The sequence below is a fragment of the Saprolegnia parasitica genome, assembly GCF_000151545.1.
Source record: "Saprolegnia parasitica CBS 223.65 unplaced genomic scaffold supercont2.17, whole genome shotgun sequence".
NCBI classification, from domain to species: domain Eukaryota; phylum Oomycota; class Saprolegniomycetes; order Saprolegniales; family Saprolegniaceae; genus Saprolegnia; species Saprolegnia parasitica.
Window position 1 is genome coordinate 117,868 of NW_012156411.1, and position 27,443 is coordinate 145,310.

Genomic DNA, 27,443 nt, shown 5'->3' on the forward strand with positions numbered 1-27,443 from the left:
GATGAGCAACAACAAGCAATATATGGCACTTTATCATCATCATCATCGACATGCATATGCTTGTCAACGTTGCCAACGCTATCATTCAATCTATCAGCCGTTCTGTCTCGGGTGGCGATTCGGAACCGGGTCCTCCTCAAACCACACTGATACAAACATCAAGCTTATACACTCTATTCCGGTTCCTTGGCTATGTAGGGGGCCCTACAGAAAGAGTCCCATCCAAACAACAATCTGCATCATTCCGCAATCAGCTCCATGAAGACTTCGTGGCCCAAGTTCACGTCCGGCACGCAGCGGCTCGCCGTGGCATTCGTCAGCCTCTACACGATGGCAGTGACTATGGTCCTTCTTCTCCAGCGCCGATCCTCCCATGTCGTCACAAGGTATATTGACACACTGGCAAATGCAATGAGTGACACCAACCGGTTCTAGTACCACGCTTCGCGCCGCCAAAGTGACCACGTCGCTCCACCACGCGCATTGCAGCTACCAAAGCAACGCCTTCGCGGCACAGTACGAAGCCATGGCCGCGCACCCGATCATGCCACCGCCGGGTTGGCCAAGCTGCAGCGGTACGCGATGGACATCATCCGTTGTACTAGTAACACGTTTGCATACTTAGCGCGCGGCCGTCCATGTCGACCACGCGCTCGTGGCGCGATTGCCTACCGCTGCGCTCGGTCATTTGCGGTGTTGCCGCTGGCGACCAAGACTCGCTGCTCACGCAGCACCCGCCGTGTCGGTCGGCAGTCTTGCATCACTTGCTTGTGACGACGATGGCGGTACGCCACCCATTCGATAGCCGCTTGCCTCACGTTGGTCTTCCAGGCGATGGAAGCCCGCGGTCACGTAGCCCTGCCGATCGGGGCAGCGCTGGAACACATGTGGGAGCATGGCGCGCTGCCGCCGGCGACGCCTGTCCTCGACGTACTACAAAGCTCCTCGATGGAATGGTGGCTCTTCAACGGAACTAGATGCTCACGAACGCAACGGCCGACGTTACCGACTGGCTCTGGGCCCGCGGTCTGGCCCACTTTTACGACAAGAACGCGGGCGATATTACGTGCCTCGCCGCCCACCACCCACTCGCGAGCCTCCTCTACGCTGGCAACGCAGCGTCGTACGAGGTGCCACCGCACGTCCGCTGGTCGCGGATCGAGCCCATGACGAACGACAACGCCAAGTTTCGCATATCGCCACAACATGAGCACGCTTACAAGTACGCGCAGCTGACGCCGCCCACGTGCTTGCGACTGTACAACGTATCGATATTCGCACCGGCGCACCCACCGACATTCTTTACGGCGGCCCGCGGCATGCACGACCACGACGGCGAAGCTGCCATCTACCCGAACCCTCTCTGCCAAGCGCTTTGCCAAAACGACACACCACTTATCGCTCGCAACGTGACGCCCAACGTCGCTCGATGCCCGCTGCGCGCTGACGCATTGTACGACGCGCGGCTCGCCACGTTTCTGAAGGACCCGATCCCGCTACGTCTCGACGCTGCCCACGTCCAACACCTGGCTCCGTTTCACAACACGACCAAGCTCCGGGCCGGCGAAGCGTGGGAGTTTTGCCTACCGATGAAGCCACAGCAGTGCGGGGCGCGGCGCGGCGTCAAGTCGACACTCTTCGAGACACCACCAGGCAAACCGTGCCGATCGGCCGTGCTGCAGCTGCTGCTGGAAACATGCTCGAGGTCAGCTACGACCTCGGCCTGCCGGTATTTGTCTACTTTGGGACGCTCCTCGGTACAGTTTTCGTCTTCTTTTCGTTTGATGAACGCAGACGCTGCGTGTAGGGGCGTGGCGCGACGAGGCGATCATTCCCCATACAAGGGACATTGATATTGTGATGCCGTCCGACACGGACTGGGCCAAGGTGCAGGACGCCATGTGGGCCCGGGGCTTTTATGTCTTTAAGCGCGATATCCACGGTGCCTGCGTTGCGTCCCACCACCCGCTGGCAGGTCTTTTGTACGCCCCCAATGTAAGTGCAATTTCATGACGTGGCAGTCTCCGGACGAAAATGGCGTGTTTTTAGAATTCGCTTGTCAAAACCCTCATGTGGGACCACGGCACGCCGTACTTGGACTTGTACGTGTGGCGTCGCGCATGGGGCCAAAAGATCAGCGTCGAGACAGCGCTTCAGAAGCTCGACCGAAGACGCGTGTTTCCGCTGCAGTGCAACGAAAGATCTTTGGCAGCCACGTCCCCGGCATCCAGGACCCCGAGGCCATGTTCCGAACCGAGTACAGCACAACGTATGCACAGGACCCAGACCTGCACTTGGAGTCGTGCGAGTCGTATTGCGACTATCAAGTGCTCCATAACGCGACCACCGTATAGTGTACTGTAGCAGGATATAAGTATCTGGTTAGGTTTAAAAAGGGAATCAATACTTGTGGACATGTAAACAAAGCCTGTAGCGAGTGGGCCACAGAGCGCTGCGATGACCGGGGCATAGGACACGCGGTGCGATCCTCATTCGCAAGAGCCATCGCTCTGGATCGACATGTGGGCACAGCCAGGCCTCGGCATTGAAATGGGAGGTCTGACCTTATGCGCGATTTTGAAGAATGCTCTGCAATCTCTCCTGCAATGAACGCATCTTGCGATGTGTATTCAACACACAATGAAGCCATTCCGTGTAGCTATCTAGGTACTACGCTTGCCGTGCCAGCACACCCACCGTCGCGAGCAGTACAAGGCGTTGGGCTGCACCGTACGAGCTACTCTCAGTACTTGCGATCGATCGATCTACATATGCTCCATGATGCATTTCACCAAGGACATGTAGTAAAAACACCGTTGCTTTTGTGGGCGGTTCCTTGGGATTGAAGACGGTTTTATGCAGCCTCACCTCGAGGCACAAGAAACTCACCGCGAAGCCAATTGCCATCTACTCTATTAGCCGCATGACGAGTGTGCAGGGACAGACTGTGACCGGGCGTCCTGCAGGGACGTCGCCGCGATGGGGGTATATGTAGGACCACCAACGGCGCCGTCGGAAGAACGGCAAATTCATCGTTGGGTGCGCCACGTGTCGTCGGACTGAGAGCGATCCTGGACCATCAGAAAGGAGGTGCACCTCTTGTCTAACCTCGCTACTCGCCGATCGCATTCCTCTAGGGCATTCGAGATGGTTTAGAGAAGCCTTCGAGTGCCCAAAGCACATACAACAATAAAGAGAGAAGGGCGTTCGTTACGCGGTCGGAACCCCGCCGACGTCGGCATGTAGTCGATCATGGGTGGTGCACTCTACGGCATCATCGCCATCCGTTTGAAGACCTCCTCGTCTCGCGTGGCGTGTCGCAGCACATGTCGCACCCTAAAGTAGCCAATGTAATCGCTTGAAAACATGTGACACCTTGAACCTCGACGAGTCTTTTCAACGAGCGCGACCGATCGAGCGCTGCGATTATGGCATTTTGATCATGGGGTGTAATCGCCCTGCACAGGCCGGAACGACTCCTCTCCTTGAATACTACACGTTTCGTTTCTTCAGTTTCTATCTTTCGCCATGACCAACACATACCATTCGGTCGTCGACTCTGTCCAGGAAGTCACGACGCCGACATCGTCGTCGTCGTCGTCCACAGCGTCGACGTGGCAGGCCGAGCTCAAGCACCTCTTGTCGCTAGCTGGACCCATGGTACTTCATAGTATCTTCTTTTTCTCTGCACCATGAGACTCATCTCGAGAGTTGTAGATCTTTACGCTTCACGCTCTTTATGGAGTCGCTCCACGCAACGATCAGCGTCGTGCTTGTCGGCCAGCTCGCCACCGAGTACGTCGATGCAGCGACGATGGCGAGTATGTTTACGTCCATCACGTCCTTCTCGGTGGGCCTCGGCCTTGCGTCGGCCCTCGACACCCTCTGTACGCAAGCCCACGGCGCCGGCAACACCAAGCAGTTTGGCGTCTACTTTCAAAGCGCCCATCTCGGCATGGCTCTGGTATACCTCTTGTCCTCTCGACGATGCAACGGACAATCATGTTGCGTCTTTGTAGACATTTATCCCTGTTGTCATTCTCAACTGGTTTTCCGGAGATATTTTGACCGCCATGGGCCAAGACGCCGAGATCTCTGGCTTTGCCGGCACGTTCACCCGCATCATCACGATCGGTCTGCCCTTCTACTTTGTCTACCAGCTCGTGCGCCGGTTCCTCCAAGCCCATGACATTGTCTACCCGATGACAATGATTGCGCTTTTGAGCAATGTTGTGCACATCGGTCTTGGCTACTACCTCTGCTACCACACGTCGCTCGGCTTCAACGGCGCGGCGATCGCACGCTGCGTGAGCTACGTGGTGTTGCCGCTCTTCATGCTGCCGTACTTTGTGTGGCGGCCGATCCACCGCGAGTGGGGTCTGCACTGGAACAAGGCAGTCGCAGTCGGGAATCTCCGCGAGTTCTTCCGCTTTGGGATTCCGGGACTGCTCATGGTCATGATGGAGTATACCGCGTTTGAAGTGCTCACGCTCATGGCCGGTTGGCTACCGAACCACAAGGTCATGATCGGCATCAACTCGGTACGTCCACGACATTTTTGTCCATTTGTTGGAGTTTCTTCTCACAAGTCGTAGGTCCTCATCAACCTCATTCTGATCTTCTACATGGTCTTCCTGGGCATTCCTTCTCGGCGACCATCCGCATCGGCAACTACCTCGGTGCCAACAAGCCGAACGAAGCGCGACGCGTTGCGAAGATGGCGATCCTTGTCTGCGCGTCGCTCTCGTTTGTGACCGGGGGTACGATGCTTCTCGCGCGCCATGAGCTGCCCAAGGTCTTTATCAACGACACTGAAGTCGTCGAGTACGTTTTCTTAGTATTCTTATTTGATCTTGGTGGCTCAAGGTGATTCTAGGGGGGCCGCCATCGCGCTCTGCTATGTCATTCTCTTGCACATGATTGATGCGGTCAACGCTGTCAGCCAAGGCATCTTTCGCGGGATTGCCAAGCCCGTGATTGCGACGGCGGTTAACGCCGGTGCGTACTACCTCATTGGCCTTCCGATGGCATCCGTGTGTGCGTTCGCTCTGCATTGGGACGTCAACGGCCTCTTTGGTGGCTTCACCCTCGGCGCGTTCACGGCCTGCTGTATGTACATGTGGCAATTCTCCAAGATCAACTGGGTCCACGCGGCTAATGAAGCCATGCGCCGGAGCAAGTCGGACGTTGTTCTCGATGACGACGTCGACGCGTGCTGCAGTCCGTCGTCGTCGTTTTCGAAATGCTAGTATTTACCTCGTTCGCACGAGGTTACCAATGAATTATTTCGTTTCCTACCACCATGGAATATCGTGGCCCAGAGCCACATTTCATGATGTATCAATGTATCAACGTGGCGACCATCGAGGAAAGCCCAATGGTTTTTTCGAACTAGCAACTTTTGAAATAGCAAAAGAAGCAACCGCGTGCAATGGTCGGTGCTGGCGTCAGGATATGGTCAACATACTACCTGCGATGGTCTTGGAAGCCTTACAATTTGTCGATGAGTTACTCGTTGTCCGAACCGATGGAACGGGATGTAATTTCTGAAGTATCTTTTCGCGTGTCCCTTGCTCCAAGAAACTGTTCACACAACAGGGTGCCTGCGCCGTCGGTGGCCGCACGTTCTCTGTCGTATCGACGCAGGCGCTCTTCCGACCCCCACAAGTTAACGAACTACTATAGTGTCTAGCGTCTTGGTATCGTAATGGCTCCTTTGCGACTCCCCATTTTTCGAAACGTAGGTTTTCCATCGAGCAATCTCCTGCACCCTAAATAACGTCCTTGAAGATTCGATGGCGCTCGCCTGCAAACATCCGACTCAACAGTCCCGCGCAACGCCCCGCCACCCGCCTTCGCTGGCATCATTCGAATCGAGTCCAATGAATGCATTTTGAGATTGCTACCATGCTCAGTAGTACGACGTATGCGTCTGTCGACGACGCAGAGTCGTCGCGGTGGACAGAGCTCAAACACATTTGTGCCCTTGCCGCGCCCATGGTAGATTTTACACTTGCACACTCGTCCAATATAGAACGTGGTGACCTAGACGCTGGCGTTCTTCTTCGAGTCGCTCCACCAGACCATCAGCATCGTGCTTGTCGGCCGCATGGACTCGCCGCATGCTACCGACTATGTGGGCGCCGCGACGATGGCGAGTATGTATGCTACAATCACGTCCTACTCTGTGAGCCTCGGCCTTGCGTCGGCCCTCGATACCCTCTGTACACAAGCCCACGGCGCCGGCAATACCAAGCAGTTTGGCGTCTACTTTCAAAGCTCTCACCTCGGCATGGCCATGGTAACGTGATCTTCTACCATCGACCTCCTCCCAAGGACGATCCGGCGTAGGTTCTCATTCCCGTCGTACTCGTCAACTGGTTTTCCGGAGATATTTTGACCGCCATGGGCCAAGACGCCGAGCTCTCGGCGCTCGCGGGCACGTTCATTCGTATTCTCTGCATCGGTCTGCCCTTCTACTTTGTCTACCAGCTCGTGCGCCGGTTCCTCCAAGCGTATGACATTGTCTACCCGATGACGGTCGTCGCGCTGTTGAGCAATGTTGTGCACATCGGTCTTGGCTACTACCTCTGCTACCACACGTCGCTCGGCTTCAACGGCGCGGCGATCGCACGCTGCGTGAGCTACGTGGTGTTGCCACTCTTCATGCTGCCGTACTTTGTGTGGCGGCCGATCCACCGCGAGTGGGGTCTGCACTGGAACAAGGCAGTCGCAGTCGGGAATCTCCGCGAGTTCTTCCGCTTTGGGATTCCCGGACTGCTCTTGTCGACAATGGAGTATGCGGCGTACGAGATTCTGACGCTTATGGCCGGCTGGCTGCCCAACCACAAGGTCATGATTGGTATCAACTCGGTACGTTGATAAGTTGACTTTGGAAGCCTTTTCCTGATTTTATGGACATGTAGATCGTGCAGAACGTCATTTTGATGTTGTACATGGTGTATACGGGCATCTCAATTGCAACGACGATCCGCGTTGGGAACCTCTTGGGAGCGAACCGGCCGGACGACGCCCGGCGCGCGGCGACCCTTGCCCTTGTCCTCTGCGTGAGCTGCTCGATACTGACGGGTGGGTCGATGGTGCTAGCCCGTGACGAGCTGCCAACGCTCTTTCTGTGCGACCCCGCAGTCCTCGCGTACGTTGCGTTGTACAAGAAGAGTCTCATCTCTCGGTTAGAGCGGCGCCCGCAGCGCTATGCTGCGCTGCCCTTGTACACGTCCTGGACGCAGCGAATGCCGTTAGCCAAGGCATTTTTCGAGGCATCGCCAAGCCAGAGATTGTGACAGCGGTTAACGGTGGCGCGTACTACCTTGTGGGCTTGCCCCTCGCGGCTCTGGCTGGGTTTTGTTTCCACTGGGGGATCAACGGTGTTCTCGGTGCTTTTGGCGTCGGCACTCTCACAGCAACCGGACTCGAACTCTACCAGTTTGCAAAGATCGATTGGACGGCGGCGGCCGATACTGCGGTGCGCCGCAACGACATCGACACCCCTCTCCCTCGTCCCGACGACAAGGCCGAGTTGCCATAAATATGTGAGCTAATGGCATGTCGCTTATCAAGCCCCTGCAATGTATCGTCTCGGTTCAACGATTCAAGAGCAAGTAGCGAGCTCGATACAAGCAAGACCAACATGCATCAGCATGCATGGTCGAGGTTTCTGCAGAGTGCAGGAATAGACACCGATCGAGTTAGTAGACTAGTATGCTCTGCATGTACTAAAGTACTTGGATCCGGACTCGATGCATTTTACGACGCGCTACCTTTTCGAACCGCTGGTTTGGGGCGGAGCCACATGCGCCCGCTGCGGTTCGGGATCGCGTTGGTCAGAATATTGAGTCGACTACGATCGTCGTCGCCGCGGCCTTGGCTCAGTGCCATGTCCAACGACGCGAGGTGGGATGCCGCCGAGCTATCGACGCGGAGGAGAAAACACTTGCAGCGCGCCAGCGTTTGAAAATGGCGCGGGCACTGCTGCCGGTACACGGCGCCTTCAAAGAGCCCTGTCGTCGTCACTTGGTCGAGTGTTTCGTCGGTCACATATGGCGTGCGCGGCACGTGGCGGTACCGGCTGTGGGTCTGCAGCGACGAATCGACGCGCAAGGTGGTTTGATATGGTTTTGGACTCTGACGCAGTAGCATTGGCGGAAGCCGATTTCGCAGTCGGCGCGGGACACTACAAATGTACAATCTGTCCTCCAAAAGGCGAAACATGAGCGATACGTTTGTGGAAGAATGCTTGGGAGGAAGAGGTGCGGGCCGTTGGCGGGCAAGACTACTGCGATCGAGACGGTATTGGTCTCGCGCTGGAGCTGCCGTGTCGGCACCGACATCGTCGGCACGAGAGCCAAGTAGGTAACAAGGACACGCACGATGCCAGGAATGTCCTTGGCGTCCAGCGGAAGCGGGTACAGCGCTGGCGGTGCTCCGTTGGCCTTGGGGCTCTTGGAGCGCTTCGCCGCTTGCGCCGTTCGAATCGCCATAGCAGCGTCTAGAAGCGACAGCACGCAGGTACCCGCCGCTGGCTCGCCCAACCGACAGACGACGGCGACGTCGTGGGCCACCGAGGTTGTATCGACGCTCTCGATCGCGCCAAAGCTGCCACGGACAAAGACAGACTGCCCGATGGCCGCAGTCGCATACTCGTAGCGCACGTAGCGCAGTAGCTGCATCGTGCGACTGCGCGGACAGCAGCCTGTAAAGACAGTGCACGAGTTGTAGTCGGTGCCATAAAACCGAAACGAGAGGCCCGACTATGGAATGTATACATTAGACGACAACATTGTCCACCATACGACGCAATACCTGATCGATGGCCACCAAGAGGCTGCGTCCGCCGAGTTCGAGGCCGCGATGAAAGACCCGTGTGACCTACCATTTATAGGGTTAGGGCAGGGTTGGTGCGCATACTGGAAACAAGTTTAAATTGCCTTCCCGGATCGCGATCACCCGTCGCTTGGCCAGCTCGCGCCGCCAGAGGCTCTGAATGACCGTCGCCGCCGCTGCGTTTGCTCGCATGTCGCAGCGCGTACAATACCTACGACCTTTCCATGTCATGCTGCTGTTCAACAGAGTAGCCTACCCTCGAAAGGCGGCTTGGATGCGAGTTGCTGCGTTTCCGCGTCGCTCCTGGATAAACTTGCGCTGTTGTAGTGTGAGCCCAAGTCGATGCATTTGCTGTTGCGTCAAATGGCTCAAGAGTCGCCGGCGGGCGTCCTGAAAGCGGACGAGGTACCCGCGAAAGACCCGCTGGATCGTCAAGAGCGCTTCGTACTGTTTGAGCACGCGCGCTTGGTGCTCCCGCCAGCGCAAAAGCGCGGGGATGACCATCAAGAGCGCATTCGCGCTCGAGGGCACCGCCAGTGGAAGAAAGACCACGAGTGCCACGATGCGCTCGGCATGGTCCATCGACAAACGCACATTGCTCTTGAGGTCGTGGTTGCCGGCCGCCTCTTTCAACGAGACGGCCGCGCCCGTTCGGCGCCGTTGCAACGCCAGCAACGTCTTGCAACGGCCTATATCCCATTCCCTTGAGTGCCTTTCTCACAACAAAATAGAGCCAAGGACGTACCTTTGGCGCTCGGCGGTGTGTCCGTGTCGCGGCCAACCTCGTCACTGACTTGCTTGACCAAGTAGGCAATCTCGTCGTCGGCGAGATAGATGGAGTTGCACTTGTGAGCGACATCCGGTGTGATCACCGCATAGTGATTGTGCCGAAACACCGTGACGCCGATGCGTTCGTCGGTCCCGTGTAGAAGCAGCGGCTTGTGCACGAGCCGGACGCGCAAGTTGAGCGGCAGCTTAAACACACACAGATAGCGCTTCCAGTTGAGTAAAATGACGTCGCTGAACGCCCGTCGCGCGAGGTAGCCTCGAATGTTGTACGCGTGCACATTGCTTTGGAGCGCTTGCTTGTACAAGGCGTCGGCGCGCCGGACGAGCCCAAAGCACTGGAGCGCGATCGCAAACGAAAGGCAGATGGTCGCGTCGCCCGGTCGCCACTGCAGCGCGGCGTAAAAGTACTTGGTTTCGCACTAGTAGGCAATTTTGTGCATCCACAATACTGTCTATAATGGAGGAGTGGTTGTACGTGGTGGCGATGCGCGTCACTGAGCCCAAGGGCCTTGGCCTTGTGCAGATAGACCATGGCCACCTCGAGAGAGTCCCCTTGCAGCTGCAACAGCAGACTGTACGCAAACAAGTACAATGGCTCAGTGGGAAAGCGCTGGAAGCCATCCAAGCACAGCACCTTGGCCCCGCGCAAATCAAAGAGGCCGAGCAGACGGGCGAAGAGACACATGAGCAACGATGTGTGCGTCATCTGTGGGTATGTGCATCTGCGGGTACGTGCAGCCGCTGCATCGCGTCGATATCTACGCCAACGAGGATCAGCAACGATCCAAAGACTATCCAAAGACTATCCAAAGAATCCAAAACGCGACGTACGTTGTGCACGGCACTGGCGAGTGCGATCGCGCGGGCATTTGTGGCATTCTCGTAGCGGATCGTTGCCACAATACATCGACCTACGCCATCGGATAGTCCACATATTGTATCATCCCATCGCGTTGGATCGTTGATCGCATGACTCTACCTCGATGGCCGCGGTAGACACGCTGCAGCTTCACCGCACACATCGTGTGGTACGCATGCCGCATGCGATGCGTTACGCAGCGGCCGCCGTACCCGCGATAGACCCGCTGTAGAAGTGCGGCCGCCGCAACCACCCGAGTTACTAAGAGGCGCTCGACATGGTCGCTATGCACGACGTCAACGATAGAATCCAGATATCGACGATACGAACGCACCGTGCCAAGAAGCCCCGTATCCACGCTTGGAGGCGCTGCGCATGCAGAAACCAGAAGCGCGCCCACGCAGCTTTGGCGCGGCAACGTCCGCGGTGGCCACGGTAGATGCGTTGAATCAGGAGTGCTTTCTGCTGGTTGCGAGGTCCAAAGAAGGCAAACACCATGGTGCGGTCGCGATGACCACGATACAATCGCTGCAGGACGATGGCGGCGTGGTGCATCTCGGCCGGGGGCCTTGTCTCTTGCGTAAACTGGCGCCGATAGAGATCTTGGTTCATGCGCTGGAGCTTCGAGTTGAAGAGGACGAGGATGCGCTGGTCCATCGTCGAGAGCTGCGGCGGCGGCTTGGCGCGCGGCTTCTTGAGCACCCGCGTGGTTCGTTCGGTTTCGGGCGACATGGCCCGCGCCGTGCGAGCCTTGCTGGGCTGCATCGGATACATCCCAGCCACCGCCGTCTGTCGCGGCCGTCGATGCTCCAGTGGCGGCAGCATCGTCACCATGCGTCCCGGTCCGTTATCGGTGTCACCGTTACCATAAATGCGTACGTTGGAAAAAGGACATGTTTGTACATATAAAAATCAACCTCTCATTGTCGTTAGGCGAGGACGTGGGTCAAACTCGGTGAGCTGCGCGCCATCGCGTCAGCGGCCGCGGCCTCCCAATCGATCTTGCGCAACTGCCAGACGTAGAGACCACACGCCGTCATGGCGCCGGCCGTAAACCCGATAAAGAGACCGTTGACATTCCAGTGCAGGCCAAAGCCCAAGGCAGCGGCGAGCGAAATGCCAATAGGATAGTACGTCGCCGCGTTGACCACCGTTGCAATCGCCGGCTTGGCGATGCCGCGGAAGATGCCTTGGTTCACAGCGTTGAGCGTGTCGAAGACGTGCAGCACGATGATGCACAGAATGGCCTCGGACGCCGCCCTAGTATCAAGATTGTATCAAGAATGCCATTTGAAACAAAGCCGTACGCAATCACGTCAGGGTCACTCAGAAAGAGCTTGGGCAGCTCATGCCGCGCGAGAAGCATCGTGCCGCCCGTGAGGATCGAGCACGACGCACTGAGACAGAGCGCCATCTTGGCGACGCGACGGGCTTGGTCGGGCTTGTTGGCGCCAAGCAAGTTGCCAATGCGGATCGTGCCGGAGAACGAAATGCCGAGGTAGACCATGTAGAAGAGCGTGATGAGGTTGATGAGCACCTACAACATTTTTCAAAAATGTTTCAAAAATGTTTCCAAAATGTTTCCAAATGGACAAAAATGTCGTAGACGTACCGAGTTGGCGCCAATCATGACCTTGTGGTTGGGCAGCCAGCCAGCCATGAGTGTCAGAATCTCGAACGCGGTATACTCCATCATGACCATGAGCAGTCCGGGAATCCCAAAGCGGAAGAACTCGCGGAGATTCCCGACTGCGACTGCCTTGTTCCAGTGCAGACCCCACTCGCGGTGGATCGGCCGCCACACAAAGTACGGCAGCATGAAGAGCGGCAACACCACGTAGCTCACGCAGCGTGCGATCGCCGCGCCGTTGAAGCCGAGCGACGTGTGGTAGCAGAGGTAGTAGCCAAGACCGATGTGCACAACATTGCTCAAGAGCGCGACGACCGTCATCGGGTAGACAATATCATACGCTTGGAGGAACCGGCGCACGAGCTGGTAGACAAAGTAGAAGGGCAGACCGATGCAGAGAATACGAATGAACGTGCCCGCGAGCGCGGATAGCTCGGCGTCTTGGCCCATGGCGGTCAAAATATCTCCGGAAAACCAGTTGACGAGTACGACGGGAATGAGAACCTACGTGGGATCGTCATTGGGAGGAGGTTGATGCTAGAAGATCACGTTACCATGGCCATGCCGAGGTGAGAGCTTTGAAAGTAGACGCCAAATTGCTTGGTGTTGCCGGCGCCGTGGGCTTGCGTGCAGAGGGTATCAAGCGCCGATGGAAGCCCAATACCAACGGAAAATGATGTGATCGTAGCAAACATGCTGCCCATGGTCGCGGCACCCACATAGTCGGTGGCGAGCGGCGAGTCGATCTGCCCAACGAGCACGATGCTAATGGTGTTGTGGAGCGACTCCATAAAGAGGGCAAAAATCTACAAGTGCCAACGTTAGGTGAGCCAGCAACACATTTTATGGAAAGGTTGTACCATGGGTCCGGCCAAAGACAAGAGGTGCTTGAGCTCAGCCTTCCACGAGATCGGGGGCGGCGCCTGGACGACGCACTGCGGGTCGTCCACCACGCTGTGGTAGGTAGTTGATGTGGTCATGCTGCTGCAAAATGGAAAATGAGAGGAATCCTGTGGATTGCCAGTCGCTTGAACCGTGTGCGATTACCCCTGTATCTGCTCCGTCCATCATCGATATGCCCGTGCTGCGGTGGCGCGTCAGGTTGTGATGGATCTGGATATGTTTGCACCACGACATCTTTCCGCACCCACTGTCCGATGCCAGAAGAACGTGTACACCCGATTAGACCATGCGACAAGGCGGCCATAATCGACGACTCGATCTCATGGAGGTTGCCCCTCCATGCACGGTGCCTGGCCGTATCAAGCGGCGACAGAGCCCGGAAGAAACTTCGCCTCGACGATACACCTCCTCGTGGCTAAATTCAAGCCCGTTGGTATCTACCCGATCCATAGGTGCCAACATTGTCTAACCACCTCCCAGTTCAATTCGGCGACCTGTCAACGTACGACAACAGTTTTGAGCACGCTTCTCGGAGATTCATATTGACAGGTCGTCTATAAGTATACTAGCAGTCCTTTGCCCGACCTCGTTGATGGGCCTCATGCAGGGCCTCATGGATGGGCATGCATAAAAGAGGTGCCAGATGCATCCCACGCTGTCCAAAAAGCCAGTTTGCACTTGAAGTTGCCGCGTTGCGTGTTTTTAGAGCGGAGACTCACACTATTTGGATCCGTGTCAAGATTCGAAAGTGGTCGGTGATGGGTCGCTTGCATTTTCTTCGACGTTGGAGCCATGGTCCTCGCTACCTTGGGCGCGTCCGTGTACGCGGTCTGGTCGGCGGTCGCGTCGCCGTGGCAGCAGCTGGCGGCTCTGCATCACGTGCGTGGACCCGCGCCTGCGCGCGTCGAGCTCGGGGTTCGGCCGTACTTTCTTCTCGAGGACATGGCCGATTCGCCGCTGCGAGCGACACTGCGAGCCTGCGCCGACGGCCCCATGGACGTGCATCGGACGCCGTTTGCCATTGGCCACCGCGGCGCGTGCCTGCAGTTCCCAGAGCACACGCGCGAGTCGTACCTCGCGGCGATCCGCATGGGCGCGGGCCGCGTCGAGTGCGACGTGGCGTTCACTCGCGACCATGGCCTCGTGTGTCGCCATAGCATGAACGATCTGCACACGACGACCAACATCTTGCTCACGCCGCTCGCCGCCAAGTGCCATGGCCCGTTCACGCCGCACAACGCCGCAAGCGGCGAGAACGCGACCGCCGAGTGTCGGACGACCGACATCACCCTCGCCGAGTTCAAGACGCTCCGCGGCAAAATGGATGGCTTCAATCCCAAGGCAACGACGGCCGAAGAGTACGTGGCCGGCACGCCGACGTGGCGCACCGACCTGTACGCAGGTCCGACCAGCGGAACGCTCATGACGCATGCCGAGAGCATCGCGCTCTTTGCCGCCCATGGCGTGCAGATGACGCCCGAGCTCAAGGAGCCGATGGTCGACATGCCCTTCGACGGCTTTTCGCGCCACGCCTTTGCCGACAAGATTATCCAGGAGTACATCGACGCCGCGATTCCGCCGTCGCTCGTCTTTCCTCAAGCGTTCGCGTACGACGACATTGTCTACTGGCTGACCGCGCATCCGGCGTTCGGCGTCAACGCGGTGTACCTCGAAAACGCCAACTCGGTCGACGAGCTGCCGTCACGCGACCAACTTTTGGGCTACAAGGCGTCCGGTGTCAACATTGTGGCGCCGCCCATTTGGGCCCTCTTGGCGACGAGCGAGACTGGCCGCATCGTGCCGTCCGCGTACGCAGAGCACGCCAAAGCCGCCGGCCTCCGCATCGTCGCGTGGAGCTTGGACCGCGCCGGCGTCCTCGCCGAGACCCGCGGCGGCTGGTACTACCAGACGATCCAAAGTGCCATTTCACGCGAAGGCGACATGCTCGAGACGCTGCATGTGCTGACGCAGGACGTCGGCATCGAGTCGATCTTTGCCGACTGGGTGGCGACGCCCGTCTTTTACGCCAACTGCGTCGGTCGAGCCTAGCTACCTAATGCATCGTACACGGTTCTTGGATGCTGGACATTGGATTCGGCGAATATTCGGTGAGACATGTCGACGAGGCAACGCTAGTCGGCGAGGAAGCCCGGACGCGCGGCCCAGAAGCCGTCTTTGACCACGTCGTCGTGGACGACCACGAGCGTCTTGGCCTCGCGCAGCACCAACGAGCCTCGCTTGTAAATGGCATCGACATCGTTGTAGTTGAGGCCGAAGCGAGAGAAGAGTAGCTCTTGCTTGTCTTTGGCCAGCGTCTTGCACAACGTCGCTTCCGCTGCTTGTTTGGACTCGCCTAGTATGCACATCAATAGAGTCCAGTCCACCGGGAAGCGTCTCTAGTACCGCTCTCCACCAGCCGCCAAAAGCACGTATTGTACATGTTGTTGATGTGGCAGTCGACTTGACGCCACGCCAGATAGTCGCGCAAGTTCTAATACTCGCGCCATCGACTACGTCCTTTCGAACTAGGCCATGTACCTTGGAGGACGGGTAGCAGACGACGCGCGAGTCAAAGGCTGGCGGGTACTGCAGCGGCACGTCACCAAAGAAGGCCGACCAGTAAAACACAAACGACGACGTAAACAGCGAAACAAAGGTCGACGCGAGCTTGGTCGACCGGCGGCTGTACAAGCTGCTGCTCTTCTACGGTCAGCACGACACGTGAGAGACGCTTGGAAGCGAAGCAGTCTACCGAGAGCACGAAGCTGTACTCGTCGCTCTGGCCGTACGCGAGGAGGATGTCACCAAACTCTTGGCACACGCAGGTGGCTGCCTACGCTACGTGTCAATTCGAGTCGTGCCGTTTACCCTGCGAAGTACCTTGTTCATCAGGTGCAGGCCACGGAGATCGTTGGGCTTGGCATAGCCGTGGGCGTCCGTGAACCTACCATATCCAATATAGACAAGTTGTACATCCATAGACAGAGAAAGCCACTTCGTACTTGTGGAAGCCTTTGCCGTCGACGCGCACGACAATCCACGTGTTGCGCAGGACCGGGTCCGGCAGCTCAAACTGCCGCACGTACTCATAGCGCGAGTTGGCCATGTCGAACAATGGCCTTTCTGTCCGGATAGCATATCGTCATTCGGATGTGAATCCGGATCGCACGGAGCATTCCGGATATTGCGGCCTAAGGCGGCCACCCGCCAACCCACCACAGCGCAACCCTAAACCACCAACTGTGCCACTAGACTAGAGCTCAAAAACTACTTTTACATGTGGCTTTGGTATTGCGATGTATTGGACTGGTTGCACGCTCTGAAAGGAGGTGCCACACCACAACGCCACCTGGCACCATACTACCTCTTGCTGCTGCCTCGTGGTCCCTGCAGTACACAGCTATTACCACACGGGCCGTCGAAGGCGCCGCCATCGGATCGGTGTGCGAAACGAGCTCGGCTGCGGCGGGTTTTTTGGGTTCTCTTGGAGCACGTACTGCTCCCACGTCGTGAGAATGTGCTGGAGGTACGCCGCAACGTCCTTGCGCAAGAGGCGCGGCACGAGCCAGTTGAAGGGGCGGAGGCCTTCGTCGCGGAGGTCCTTCAAGAACGCGGCCGCCGACGGGTTCTCACTCGCAAACCGGGCAAAGCGCAAGGTAAGAAACGTCGGTGTCTCGCACAACTCGAAGGTCGCCGTGAACGTCTCGAGCCAGAGGTCGGCGAGGACGCGGTTGGGGCGGTCCACGACACCGTAGGCCAGCGTCGCGAGGTACAAGAGGTCGTCGACGCCGTCGCCAGACTTGCAGAAAGGCCAGAGCCGCGCAAAGCCAGCCGCGTCTTGGTGCCGGATCGTCTGCGGGAAGGCATCGCGCACGCGTCTGACGCCATGGCCGAGGAGGAAGCGCACGAGCCACGTGTTGGCGACGCCGCGGCTCACGGCGGTCTCGAGGACGTTGGCTGTAAACGAAGTCGGGTACGTTGCGTACAAGTAGCGCACGACGTCCGGAAGGTACGCGCAGTCGACAATGTCTTCGGCGGTCGGCGGATACAAGCGGCTTTTGAACTGGCACAGCGTCGCCACCACGTCACGATCATGACGGAGCGCGGCGTGCATGAGCCACTGCATTCCCATCGGCGAGCTGGCTGTCGCGACGATAGACTCTGCCCACGCCCAGTGACGACTGTAGCCGCACGCTGCAGTCGCCCACGAACCGTCGAGTACGACTCCGCGGTTACGCAGATACGACCAAATGAACGGCGCGCGTATGTGTGCGCAGATGCGAGCTTGGACGTGGCCTGGGATGACGCGGCTCCACGTGACGCTCTGGCGAGTCTCGAGGTAGTCGAGGATCTCCAAGTGGCCGTGCGCCATGGCCATGTGCACGGGCGAGAGCATGTCGGAATCGAGCACGCGCTTGATCTCGCGCGTCGCGGCGGCCACAAAGTTGTTGGTTGGAGGCAGCGGCGGCGAGACGTGCGTGCTTAGGCGCACGACAATGTCGAGATTGCCCTTTTCGCCACAGGCGGCCGCAAGGAGGCACTGGAAGCCGTCGCCGCGCGCCGTCAAGACAGAACCATACAAGGGATACTCGGTTAGAATCCACTTGAGCGCTTTGGCATCGCCGTGGATCGCCGCGGTCGCGAGCGCGCGCACAGAGCAGCGCCGCTTCGAGCGACGATGCAGGCACTGGAGCAAGTCGCGGCCGCGCGCGACGCTCATAAACTTGGCCGACTCGGCCGCCGGAAAGTGCGTGAGAAGGTACAGCGCCACGTCGGTATGGCCGTTGGTCGCGGCTTGGACCATCGCGGTGCGGGAGCAACCCTCGCGGCGGTGTTCGTGCAGGAAGCGGACGACATCCAGATGCCCGTTCATGGCCGCGCGATCCATCGCTAGCATGGTGCACGCATGCCCCTTTTCGTGCAGCTGCTGCGCAAACGCCAAGAGGCCCGCCGCACACGCCTCGTTCAACGTGCATTCGTCGACAGCGTCGTCGCCGTACGTGTCGTAGAGGTACTGCATCGCGGTCGTCGCACGCACTTGCATGGCGCCCGCGAGCGCGATGGGCCAGTCCGCGTCCGGTTTGATTGTCGCCAGCAGCTTCAGCAGCTCGGGACGGTCGTGTGCGGCGATGCGGGCCTCGAGCGTCGCCGCGATACGGGCCTCGATGAGCGCTGCGGACGTGGCCTGCGGAGGCGCGGGGCCGCGACGGGGCGACCAGAGCGGGCGCGGGTGCATGATCGATCGGTGCTGCAAGAGGAACGTCCCGATTTCGACCTGGTTGTGGGCCAGCGCGCACGCAATCGTGTCGAGGCAGAGCCACGTCGGGCGACAGGCCAGGAAGCGCATGATGATCGCTAGGTCGCCTTGGCGCGCCGCAAAGTGCACAGGCGCTTCGCAGACCTGGCGCGATACAGCGAGCTTACCGAGAAGGAGGTCGCTGCAGTTGAGACCGAACGCAGGTCCATCGTGGAGCCGGCTCGGGTAGATGGTCACCTCGTAGCCTTGCGGCTTGGTCTCCGTGTGCTCGCGGGCGTGGCGCCGGAAGTCCGCCATGTACGCGCGGACGTCCTCGAAGAGCCCGTCTTGGTACTCGGCCATGAGAGCCGCCGCCTGCAGCGACGGGCGGAAGACGTCGGCGAAGCTCGTCATGGTCGACCCCGTCGGTCGAAACTCTTGGAATGGATCGCCGTATCTATTCGAAACCAGAGGTTGCCGGATACCATTTTATCTGGCACATCCATGTATCCGGATTCCGGATACACGAAAATTCCAAATCTATCAAGTCAGCCCGCAGCTTTGCCATGGCGATCTATCAAGTCGCGATTGAGACCAAGCAAGTGCCAAGGGCTGTCCCAAGACTCTTGAGGTATGCTTTACTTGTCAATTGCCTTGCATCACACGCTTCGCCATGGTCGAACCACATCTCGCAACCTTCATGGCTCTCGGGCTTGTTGCTTACCTCGGCTACCACCAAATTCGTTCCCGCGATAGCCATAGCTTCGCATTGGCAGTGTACACGACGAAGCAAGCTCACAATCTTGAAAGCCCCAGTACATTTCATCCGTGGACCATGTACGACGAGATCACGGGCCCATACCGAGACGAGCGAGCCTACCAGCCTAAAGGTATTCCCGCACACGCCGAGCACAAGGGGCCCGTCGCCGCGACCCTCGACTTGCTATCGGTGTGCTTGGAGGTGTACTTGGCCGAGATTGACGGTCCGACGCACCCGCCGGAGTTTGTCCGTGCTTCACTCGACGTTTTGGACCACTGCATTGGCGAGTTTACCCCGACAGATGCGGCGACCGTCGGGCGCCTCACGACGACCTTACTGGACGCCGGCGACGCCCACGAGCGAGCGTCCCGGTGCATTTTGCAGTGGTGTGACGAGGCGTGTGCGTTTTTGCAAGGATTTCTCGACCTGCGTGGGTCCGACAAGCCACGTGACGGCCAAGTGCTCGTGTCTGCCATCTTGACAGAGGGACGCACGATCCTCATGGATGCTGTCGGCTCGCTCGCCGACACCATCAGCTTGCTCGAGGCAGCGCAGCAAGAACTCGACTGGCTTCTCTCAAGGCCAGAAGCTTCCTTGGGCGTGCTGCGAGTGGCGTGCGCTCAGCCAAATGACGCCGAGGACTTTGAAGTGGTCGACGTCGAGAATGGCGATCTCAACGAGGTGCCAATGTCGTTCCAAGATCACCTGCGCTGCCTCGCGACACGAATGGAAGACGTCATCAGGCTACTGAACAACGGCATGACGACATTGAAGGGCATGAATGTCAAGAACGAGCTCGGCAGGCAGATACAGAACCCAGCTTCGTGGGAGCAAATGGACGAGCGGTATCTGTCGTCCCTGGAGGCATCCATGCGCCGCCTCCTTGCCACGTGCTACATGTGCCGCGACGGACCCCTCGCGGCAACCACGCACTCGGTACAGGTGGTAAACGACTATTTTGAATACTAGTATCAATCATGCGCCACGAGAGAGAATGCAGCGTCCCTTTAAAACGTTTAACTTCGTTATTTGATAGAACCATTTTTACATGTCGTCACTAATGCCGTTGGCGCTACTTGTAGCATGTACGCAATACACGTTGGCGCTACCTTAGTCGAGTCTTGTTGTTGCATGGTTCAATTGGGTCGTCTTTTGGGCCTCACCCGCGGCCACGAGCGCCCCCGGACGACTACAGACGAGCAAGACGAGCCCCCGCACCGCCGCCTGCGCAGCCACGGCCCGGTGAACGAATAATGAGGAAGGGGATGGCTAGTCGCTACGTATATATATATATCAACGTGTTCCGCGTTATCTTTTTTACAAAGAGTTTGCATACGTAGTGCTACGCCCGAATGCGTGGGAGTCAGCGCCAGCACTTGGTCGTTGGGAGTGAGCTGCGCACGGAGAGATCCATCCTACTTATGCGAACTCTTTGTAACAACGAAGATAACGCGAAACACGTATATGCTCGGTGCACTTGGGTACCGATGGCGTCGGGTACGCTGCAGCGGGTGGTCGATTCTTGTTGCGCCTCTGTCCAGGTTCATCGGTTTATAATCAAGTGCAAGTATCAAGTCGAGTCCGGCTTTCTCCCGGCGTCAAAGTATCAACTTTGTATCAAGTATCCCGTGGCATGGCAGACTGGTACAGCAGTGTCTGAAATGAGCAAGCACTTGCAGTTTTTTCTCAAAATGCAATTGCCCCACGCCGATTTCCTCTACGCCGCCGTGTGCGCCGTCCTCGATACACACGCGAACGCAGCAAATGCTGTTTGCTTTGCTGGCGCCGAGGTGCCCGCGTACCTCGACGTCCTCGCAGACGCGCTGAACGCCGCACAAAAAACTTGAACGGTGTCGATCAGATTCTCGTTCTCGTACGCCTCGGCACGGACCTTGGTCATGCAGCGACGTGCAGCGATACCACGCCTATGGTCCCGGGGCACCAAGTGTTGTCGGGGCTTCCTGCCACCGCGGAGACGACGCGGCTCGGCGACTTTCAAAAGAGCATCGACGACGGTCGCCAGAGCGAGTTCAAGGCCCGTCTGGCCATGCACCACTTGTACCAAGTCTCAAAGTCGTTCACGAAAGCTCTTCTCGACGCGAGCGACTCCGGCGTCGCTTCTGGCTTGCTCGCCGCCCTCGTCAACCAAGCGCTGGACGCCCATCGAGATCTCCTTGCAACTCTCCGTGCAGCCGTCGCGCAGTGGTCCATGGCGCAGTTGCAGCTACAGCTCTTTGTCACACGCGGCGACGCACTCGACGCAACGCGTCTGTATGCAGTGACGACACTGGACGACGCCATCCAAGCCACCGTCGCTCGTCTGCGGCGGTGCGAAACCAGTGTCGCCGACTTCGTGCATCGCTTGAGCTCGCACGTCATGCCCACCGGCCTGCCGTATCTGACGCAGAACGATATGGCCCTGCGCTTCGGTGCAGCGCCTGAAGCCGCGAGCGCACCGCCAACGGATCCAAGTGGCATAGATGCTTCCGAGCCGCTGGGGCAAGATGTGCTCGAGGAAGTCGCGACGCCAAGAGATGCGGTCGGTGAAATGAGTCGCGTGGATGAGATCGCTCTTGTGTGCCTGCACGACATGCAGCCGTTGCTAGCGAAAGACGACGAGGAGGCGACGAGGGACGACGAAGGGTCGTTGCCTGCGAGTCGCGTCGCGGCGACTGTCGTTGACGAGACCATGCTCAGCGAAGACGCGGGAGAAAGCCAAGATTCAGCAGCAATCAAGACGAACGACGACGACGTCAACGAGCCGGCGACGTTGACCTCCTTCTTCTGCGAGGCGCACGAAGCCTCTGAAGCCAGAAACGAGCTCGGTGCTGCCATGGGCGAGAGCAACCAAGAGGTGCCGTCCATGGAGCAGACACCAGGAACGGTTGCGATCGCCGATCTCGCGAGTGCGGCGTCGGACAAGAGCCAAACAAGCTCCACGCCCAATTGCTTGGAGGCAGACGATGAATTGGAGTACGAAATCATCAGGAAGGATGATGAAGGCTATTTCTTCGAGCCGACACCCTCGATGGCCGTGGACGCGCCGTATTGGCTCAATATCCACTACTGCTAGTGTATTGTGTACAGTAATCCACAAAAATACTAGAAAACGGCTCACGACGCTTGAGCAAGAAACGTTGCGTATCCCACATGAACAGCGTCTCTCGGCAGTCATCAACGGTCTCGCGCTACTGAGCCGCGGCACGTGAGGATTGTGTATTGCAGCAATGTCGCGGGCATGTTTGTCATCCATCTACACTCAGAAAGTATCCGAGTGCACCAAGTACTCATTTTTCCACTAGCGTTATAATCCGACGAAGACGGGAGTTTTCATGCTTGGTGGGTGGCTCCTTCCTACCAGCAGCATTGAATTTTTTGCGTCTCGTTGCAGCCTCTTTTATCCGTACATTTTTATCCGGACAATCGACATCGACGCAGCAAACTGCTTGATGAGAGATCGACTTGAGGAGCTTGGAATGAAGTCTCTTGTTTCGATCTATATGGATAGAGGAAACCTCGAGGAGCCCCAAACTTCAAGAATGGTGCTCGTAGCGCGCATACAGTGATTGTTATGCGCCGTTGAAGTGGATGAGAGCTGATACACTGATACACTGATAGAATATCAATTTCGCCCAGCTTGAACATAATACAGTACACGCTGTAGGCACGCTGCGAGCACCATTCTTGAGGTTTTGGGCTCCTTAGAACTTTCTCTATTCGCATACTAGTAGAACGAAACAAGAGACTTCATTCCAAACTCCAAATGCCGATGTGGCACTCAACTGGCTACTTGTCGCGCCTATTGTTCGGATAATCGTGTCCGGATAAAATCAGGATCGCCTCCAGCGACACGTGGCAGCAGCAGCAGGGAGTGGTCCAACGACGACGACCGCCGTGATTGCACTCTACCATCACGCCCCCGGCAACCCGCCACGACCAAGCCTCGTCCGAGATACACATACATACCGGCGTACTACTCACATACGACGTCCGTCCTGTCGGGGCTTCTCTAAACAGTCTCCACTCGAACCAAAACGGAGATATTCGTCGATAATAAAATTACCACAATATCATTAGTCAGCCTTGATGACGGCCGTCACGGTAGCGTTGGCGTCCTTGGTGTAGACGCGGAGGCCAAGGACGACGGCGCCGCTGAGCGCATCGCCCTCGATTGGCTCGTCGGCGGCCTCTTCCTCTTCATCTTGTTCCTGGGCCTCATCGTTCTCGTCGTTGCCGTCTTCGTCGTCGTTGGGCGTCTCTTCGTCCTCTGGCTCCTCCGCTTGCGCCTCGAGCTCCAGAAGCTTTTCCTTACGCGCGCGGTTGGCCGCGATCTCAAACTCGGTCGACTGCGTCTCCTTGGCCTTGTCGAGAATGTCGTACTCGCCATGGAGGTTGACGGCCTGGGCGCGACTCGCGTTAAAGTTCTTGCAGATCTGAAGCAGCTTGTCCGGACGGGCGTTGCCGACGTCCGAGATGACGTCTTCGGCGCCTTGCTGACCGCGGCCGCGGCGCACGACCATGACATCGACGTCGTACTCACCGGCCTCGAGGGACTTGAACTCCAAGCTGATGCTGCGGTTGTAGCAGTTCTGCACGAAATGACCGACAAACGACCGACTCTCGCCGTCGTCGTTGCGACGGTAGACGGCGAGGCGCAGGCCAAAGTCATATGGGCCTTCGAGGCCGTGGAAGTAGCGCTCGTCCGCCTTGGCGAGCACGACATTGGCCGGTCCGTCGGTCGAGAGCGAGAACTGGAAGAGACCTTGATCCCACGCGGCTGGCCACGCCGACCGGTACTCCATCCACTCTTGGTTGACAAACCAGTTGGCGTCATAGAGACGGGTCTGCTCGATCTCGGTAAACTCTTCAATAAAGTCTTCGTACTGCATCCAGAACGCGCCGTCGTCGCCAAACTTGTGATCCAGAGCTGCCATCCACTCGGGCGTCCACTCTTTCGAGCCGTCCGACCAGCGGCCGTTCCACTCGTGCTGCCCCCACGGGTTGCGGATCATGAGGAAGCGCGTGCCGTTGACTTCAACTGCCTTGAGGATCGAGTACGCGTGCAGGTGCACCAAGCCGTTGTCGGAGCGCGACTCCAAGCCCGAGTACTTTTTGATGACCGCAGCCGAAAAGAGCGTGTCGATGTTGGTGCGCGAGAACTCCTCGGCCCAAAACCGGTCATAGTCGAGGATATCCGTCGTCAAGATGGTCGTGGTGACACCGCCAGTGAGGTCTTCAATGCCTTCGCCCGTCATACCGCCTTCGACCGACTTGTAGTCGCCGTGGAGCTTCGTGTACGCCTTCTCCAGCAGCGGCAGCCACGTCTCGCGGGCCGACGACGATTTGCCAAAGAAGAGCGCTTGTGACCCCGTGCGCAAGAGCTCCTTGTACTTGGCCTTGTCACTAATGACGTACGACTCGTACGCGTGATCGAAATCGGTATGGGTCACGTAGAGCTGGTCGTCGATGATGACGTGCTGCCATTCGCCGTCCTTGAAGAAGATGAAGCCGTAGACACCGACCTTCTCATCGCGGGCGACACAGATGTTCTCGATGACCCGGGGTACGCAGCACACCGATGCGAGCGCCGCGAGGAACCAGCAGTTGCCAGTCGTTCCTTGCTGAATGTCACCGGCGTCGAAGCCATCGTCGCAGAAGATCGGGTCCTTGAAGATCTGGCGGACGCGGAGCGCACCACCCGGCGTCGTCGAGTCCCAGAGGTCGGTGAGCGAGCTGAGGCAGTCGTACTCGTTGCCGGCGATGTCAAACTCAATGTCACGGAAGACGCGGTTGTTGGCCCGGCACTCGGCGGCGATCTCGGCGACCTCGTCCTTGCAGCGCGCAATGGCCGTCGCAAGGCTCTCGGTTGCGAGCAGCGACGGCTTGGTGACCGCCGTCGCCTTGGCGCGGCTCTTTGTCTTGGCAGGCATGGTAGATTGTTGTCTCGGACGAGGCAAAAGGAAAGTGAGCATCACCTGCGGCGGTGCCAGGTAGAAAGCGCACCGACGTCGTGACTTGGGTGCTACTTTGCCTTTTGTGCGCGGACGTCGAACTTAAACGAGAGCAGCAGCTGGCAGCATGCCACGTGGAAACGGCAACTTGGCGCTAGACACACAAACTGCACAACGAGCGACAACCCGACACATTATTGCGTCATCTTTGCCCAGCTCTCTGTCACAGCACCCCTCGTGGGGGCGTCGATCCTGAATCCCGCAGCTCGAAGAGTGCGACCTTCGAACGCCACGCGGCCGCACGTGCTAGGCGAATGAGACTGACGCCATGCCGCTCATATCCGATATATCGTCGTTGGTCATGTCGTGGAAGTGGAGCTTGAGAGGGCCCGTGCCGAGTTAGTTGCCCAGCTTGGTAGACGTGGTGCGAAGGGCCTTGACGCTGTAACAACGAGCTGCACGGCCGTCACCCTTACTGTAGTAGCACAGCAATACCTTGCTATGTGTCGTCCAACACACCAAATCCTGCACACCACACGATAGCACCCACGTGCTGATGCAGTCCGTCCACGTCATGTACCATCATTCTGGGATTGCATGAGCGATGGTATAGAAGGCGGCTTCCACGGATGGGTAGATCGCGGACCTTGCAGCGACCAAGAAGCCCCCGTCGACTCTAGTCGATTCACACGTGAACCGGGACATTCCAGCACGCAAATTTGCGTGGCGGCGCTTCGAACCCCGCCTTGTACTTTCCGCCGGTCGCTAGAAAAGACATCAAACAATAGCATGTCTTATCGTCTGTGATACACGATGCATGCTAGCTTAAACGGCTTTTGACAAAAGGCGGAGGCCGACAACCACCGACCCTTCGAGGCTGCCATCCTCTTGCGCGCTCCCTGTCGTTGCCCGCGCGCGCTCGTACGCGGTGTGTTGCGTCGCAGCCGCCATCGCGAGCACGCGCACATCACTCTTGGCGCGGGCGCGGCTCGCATCCACGGCTTCACAGCGCTGTCGGAGCTTCTCGGGCCGCGACGCGCCGACGTCAGCAATGACCTCCTCGATCGACGCGCGCCCCGAGGCAGTGCGGAGAACCATCACGTCGAGCTCGTACTGACCCGGGCGGAGCACGACTTGCAGGCTGGCGCTGCGGTCGAAGGCGTTTTGGGTATATTGGCCGACGAGGACTCGCTTCTTGTTGGTCGTGGCGTCCGGGCTGCGGTACAAAGCGCAGCGAAGTCCAAACTTGTAGCGACCTTCGAGGCCCACAAAGCGGCGTGTGTCGGCTTGCTGCAGCACGACCGTGACCCGTGAGAGCACGTCGGGGCCTTCAAACGTAAAGACAGACGGCTGCCACGTCGCCGGCCATTCCGCGCGCAGTGCCACCCACGGACTCGGGCGCACAGCGAGTGACGTGGCGGCGTCATCGACCCACGTGCGTTCGAGGTGCGTAAACTCGTCGAGAAAGTCCGTCCAGGACATCCAGAAGCAGCCGTCGTCCCCGCCACTGTGGCCAAGCGCGTGGATCATCTCGGCGGTCCAGAGCGCCGAGCTATCCGACCAGTCGCCGGTCCATTCCTGCCCTTTCTGCGGATTGCGCAGCTGGACAAGTCGGTGGCCACCAACGTCGACCGCGCGCAGCACCGCGTACGGGTGCAAGTGCAGCAACCCATTGCTCGAGGCCAAGTCCGGGTACGAGTGTTTGGTCTCAATCGATGCGGCAAAGAGCGCGTCGACGTGGAGATGGCCAACGAGATCGTGTTGCCACAGCGCGTCATGGTCCGAGACGTCTTTCAGATAAGTTCGCGTCGTGACACCGCCCGTGAGGTCTTCAAGCGCTTCGCCCGTCAATCCCGCCTCGATCGACTTGTAGTCGCCATGGAGCTTCGCGTACGCTTTCTCGAGGAGCGGCAGCCACGTCTCGTTGGGCGACGCGGCTTTGGCAAAGCTTAGACTCGACGAGCCGGAGCGAAACGTCGCGTTGAAGGTCGTCTTGGTCATGGCAATCCCGCCCGTGTAGGCGTGGTCAAAGTCCGTTTCCGACACAAAGAGCTGGTCGTCAATAAGCACGGGCACCCACTCGCCGTCCTTGAAGAAGATGAAGCCATAGACACCGACCTTCTCGTCGCGGGCCACGCACACCCGTTCGAGGAGGCCATGCATCGCACACGCCGACGCGACGGCCGTAAGGAACCACGATGCGTAGCCGTCCATGATGTCGCTGGCGTCGTAGCCGTGGTCGCAAAACACAGGCGATGTAAAGATATCGCGGACGCGAAGGGTGCCGCCAGGCGGCGCGCGGTCCCATTCCTCGGCGAGCGAGCTCAAGCAGTCGTCGTCGCTCAAGTCAAACTCGACGTCGCGGAAGTGGCGATTGGCCGCGTAGCACTCGGTTGCAATGGCAGCGACTTGGGCCTTGCACGACGCGATCGCTGCGTCAAGGTTCCACGCGCGGGCGCGGGGCTTGAAGA

General features: G+C 58.3%; 11 protein-coding genes across 11 annotated transcripts; 6 read left to right on the forward strand and 5 right to left on the reverse strand.

Moving 5' to 3' along the window:
• Positions 1–258: 258 nt before the first annotated feature.
• On the forward strand, positions 259–2,354 carry SPRG_05512 (hypothetical protein; the record flags this gene model as incomplete). Its single annotated transcript, XM_012344231.1, has 9 exons — positions 259–386; positions 436–516; positions 626–785; positions 832–930; positions 978–1,603; positions 1,654–1,757; positions 1,808–1,995; positions 2,050–2,175; positions 2,232–2,354. The coding sequence occupies 9 exons, from the start codon at positions 259–261 to the stop codon at positions 2,352–2,354; spliced, it is 1,635 nt and encodes a 544-aa protein (XP_012199621.1).
• Positions 2,355–3,739: 1,385 nt separating this feature from the next.
• Positions 3,740–5,249, forward strand: SPRG_05513 (hypothetical protein; the record flags this gene model as incomplete). Its single annotated transcript, XM_012344232.1, has 4 exons — positions 3,740–3,964; positions 4,020–4,545; positions 4,596–4,824; positions 4,877–5,249. The coding sequence occupies 4 exons, from the start codon at positions 3,740–3,742 to the stop codon at positions 5,247–5,249; spliced, it is 1,353 nt and encodes a 450-aa protein (XP_012199622.1).
• Positions 5,250–5,997: 748 nt separating this feature from the next.
• Positions 5,998–7,549, forward strand: SPRG_05514 (hypothetical protein; the record flags this gene model as incomplete). Its single annotated transcript, XM_012344233.1, has 5 exons — positions 5,998–6,000; positions 6,050–6,301; positions 6,352–6,873; positions 6,927–7,231; positions 7,264–7,549. 5 exons carry the CDS (start codon positions 5,998–6,000, stop codon positions 7,547–7,549), a joined length of 1,368 nt encoding a protein of 455 aa, XP_012199623.1.
• A 181-nt stretch (positions 7,550–7,730) lies between these two features.
• On the reverse strand, positions 7,731–11,326 carry SPRG_05515 (hypothetical protein; the record flags this gene model as incomplete). The annotated part of the gene is made up of 10 exons (XM_012344234.1): positions 7,731–8,194; positions 8,242–8,771; positions 8,824–8,889; positions 8,929–9,055; positions 9,101–9,533; positions 9,590–10,052; positions 10,109–10,339; positions 10,465–10,544; positions 10,613–10,776; positions 10,827–11,326. The coding sequence occupies 10 exons, from the start codon at positions 11,324–11,326 to the stop codon at positions 7,768–7,770; spliced, it is 3,021 nt and encodes a 1,006-aa protein (XP_012199624.1). The 3' UTR covers positions 7,731–7,767.
• Positions 11,327–11,421: 95 nt separating this feature from the next.
• On the reverse strand, positions 11,422–13,102 carry SPRG_05516 (hypothetical protein; the record flags this gene model as incomplete). Its single annotated transcript, XM_012344235.1, has 5 exons — positions 11,422–11,752; positions 11,800–12,029; positions 12,105–12,626; positions 12,677–12,928; positions 12,983–13,102. 5 exons carry the CDS (start codon positions 13,100–13,102, stop codon positions 11,422–11,424), a joined length of 1,455 nt encoding a protein of 484 aa, XP_012199625.1.
• A 665-nt stretch (positions 13,103–13,767) lies between these two features.
• On the forward strand, positions 13,768–15,111 carry SPRG_05517 (hypothetical protein). Its single transcript, XM_012344236.1, has one exon. It carries the CDS (start codon positions 13,818–13,820, stop codon positions 15,072–15,074), a length of 1,257 nt encoding a protein of 418 aa, XP_012199626.1. The 5' UTR covers positions 13,768–13,817; the 3' UTR covers positions 15,075–15,111.
• A 46-nt stretch (positions 15,112–15,157) lies between these two features.
• On the reverse strand, positions 15,158–16,131 carry SPRG_05518 (hypothetical protein; the record flags this gene model as incomplete). Its single annotated transcript, XM_012344237.1, has 6 exons — positions 15,158–15,378; positions 15,429–15,516; positions 15,564–15,728; positions 15,778–15,858; positions 15,906–15,969; positions 16,028–16,131. 6 exons carry the CDS (start codon positions 16,129–16,131, stop codon positions 15,158–15,160), a joined length of 723 nt encoding a protein of 240 aa, XP_012199627.1.
• Positions 16,132–16,428: 297 nt separating this feature from the next.
• On the reverse strand, positions 16,429–18,675 carry SPRG_05519 (hypothetical protein; the record flags this gene model as incomplete). The annotated part of the gene is made up of 1 exon (XM_012344238.1): positions 16,429–18,675. The coding sequence occupies one exon, from the start codon at positions 18,673–18,675 to the stop codon at positions 16,429–16,431; it is 2,247 nt and encodes a 748-aa protein (XP_012199628.1).
• A 421-nt stretch (positions 18,676–19,096) lies between these two features.
• On the forward strand, positions 19,097–19,772 carry SPRG_05520 (hypothetical protein; the record flags this gene model as incomplete). The annotated part of the gene is made up of 2 exons (XM_012344239.1): positions 19,097–19,702; positions 19,755–19,772. The coding sequence occupies 2 exons, from the start codon at positions 19,097–19,099 to the stop codon at positions 19,770–19,772; spliced, it is 624 nt and encodes a 207-aa protein (XP_012199629.1).
• Positions 19,773–20,682: 910 nt separating this feature from the next.
• On the forward strand, positions 20,683–22,094 carry SPRG_05521 (hypothetical protein; the record flags this gene model as incomplete). Its single annotated transcript, XM_012344240.1, has 2 exons — positions 20,683–20,829; positions 20,883–22,094. The coding sequence occupies 2 exons, from the start codon at positions 20,683–20,685 to the stop codon at positions 22,092–22,094; spliced, it is 1,359 nt and encodes a 452-aa protein (XP_012199630.1).
• Positions 22,095–25,797: 3,703 nt separating this feature from the next.
• SPRG_05522 (hypothetical protein) lies at positions 25,798–27,186 on the reverse strand (the record flags this gene model as incomplete). The annotated part of the gene is made up of 1 exon (XM_012344241.1): positions 25,798–27,186. The coding sequence occupies one exon, from the start codon at positions 27,184–27,186 to the stop codon at positions 25,798–25,800; it is 1,389 nt and encodes a 462-aa protein (XP_012199631.1).
• Between the last annotated feature and the right edge of the window lie 257 nt (positions 27,187–27,443).

Excerpts from the sequence above, each read along its gene's own strand:
- SPRG_05517 (XM_012344236.1), top strand. The coding sequence starts at position 13,818 with ATGGTCCTCGCTACCTTGGGCGCGTCCGTGTACGCGGTCTGGTCGGCG.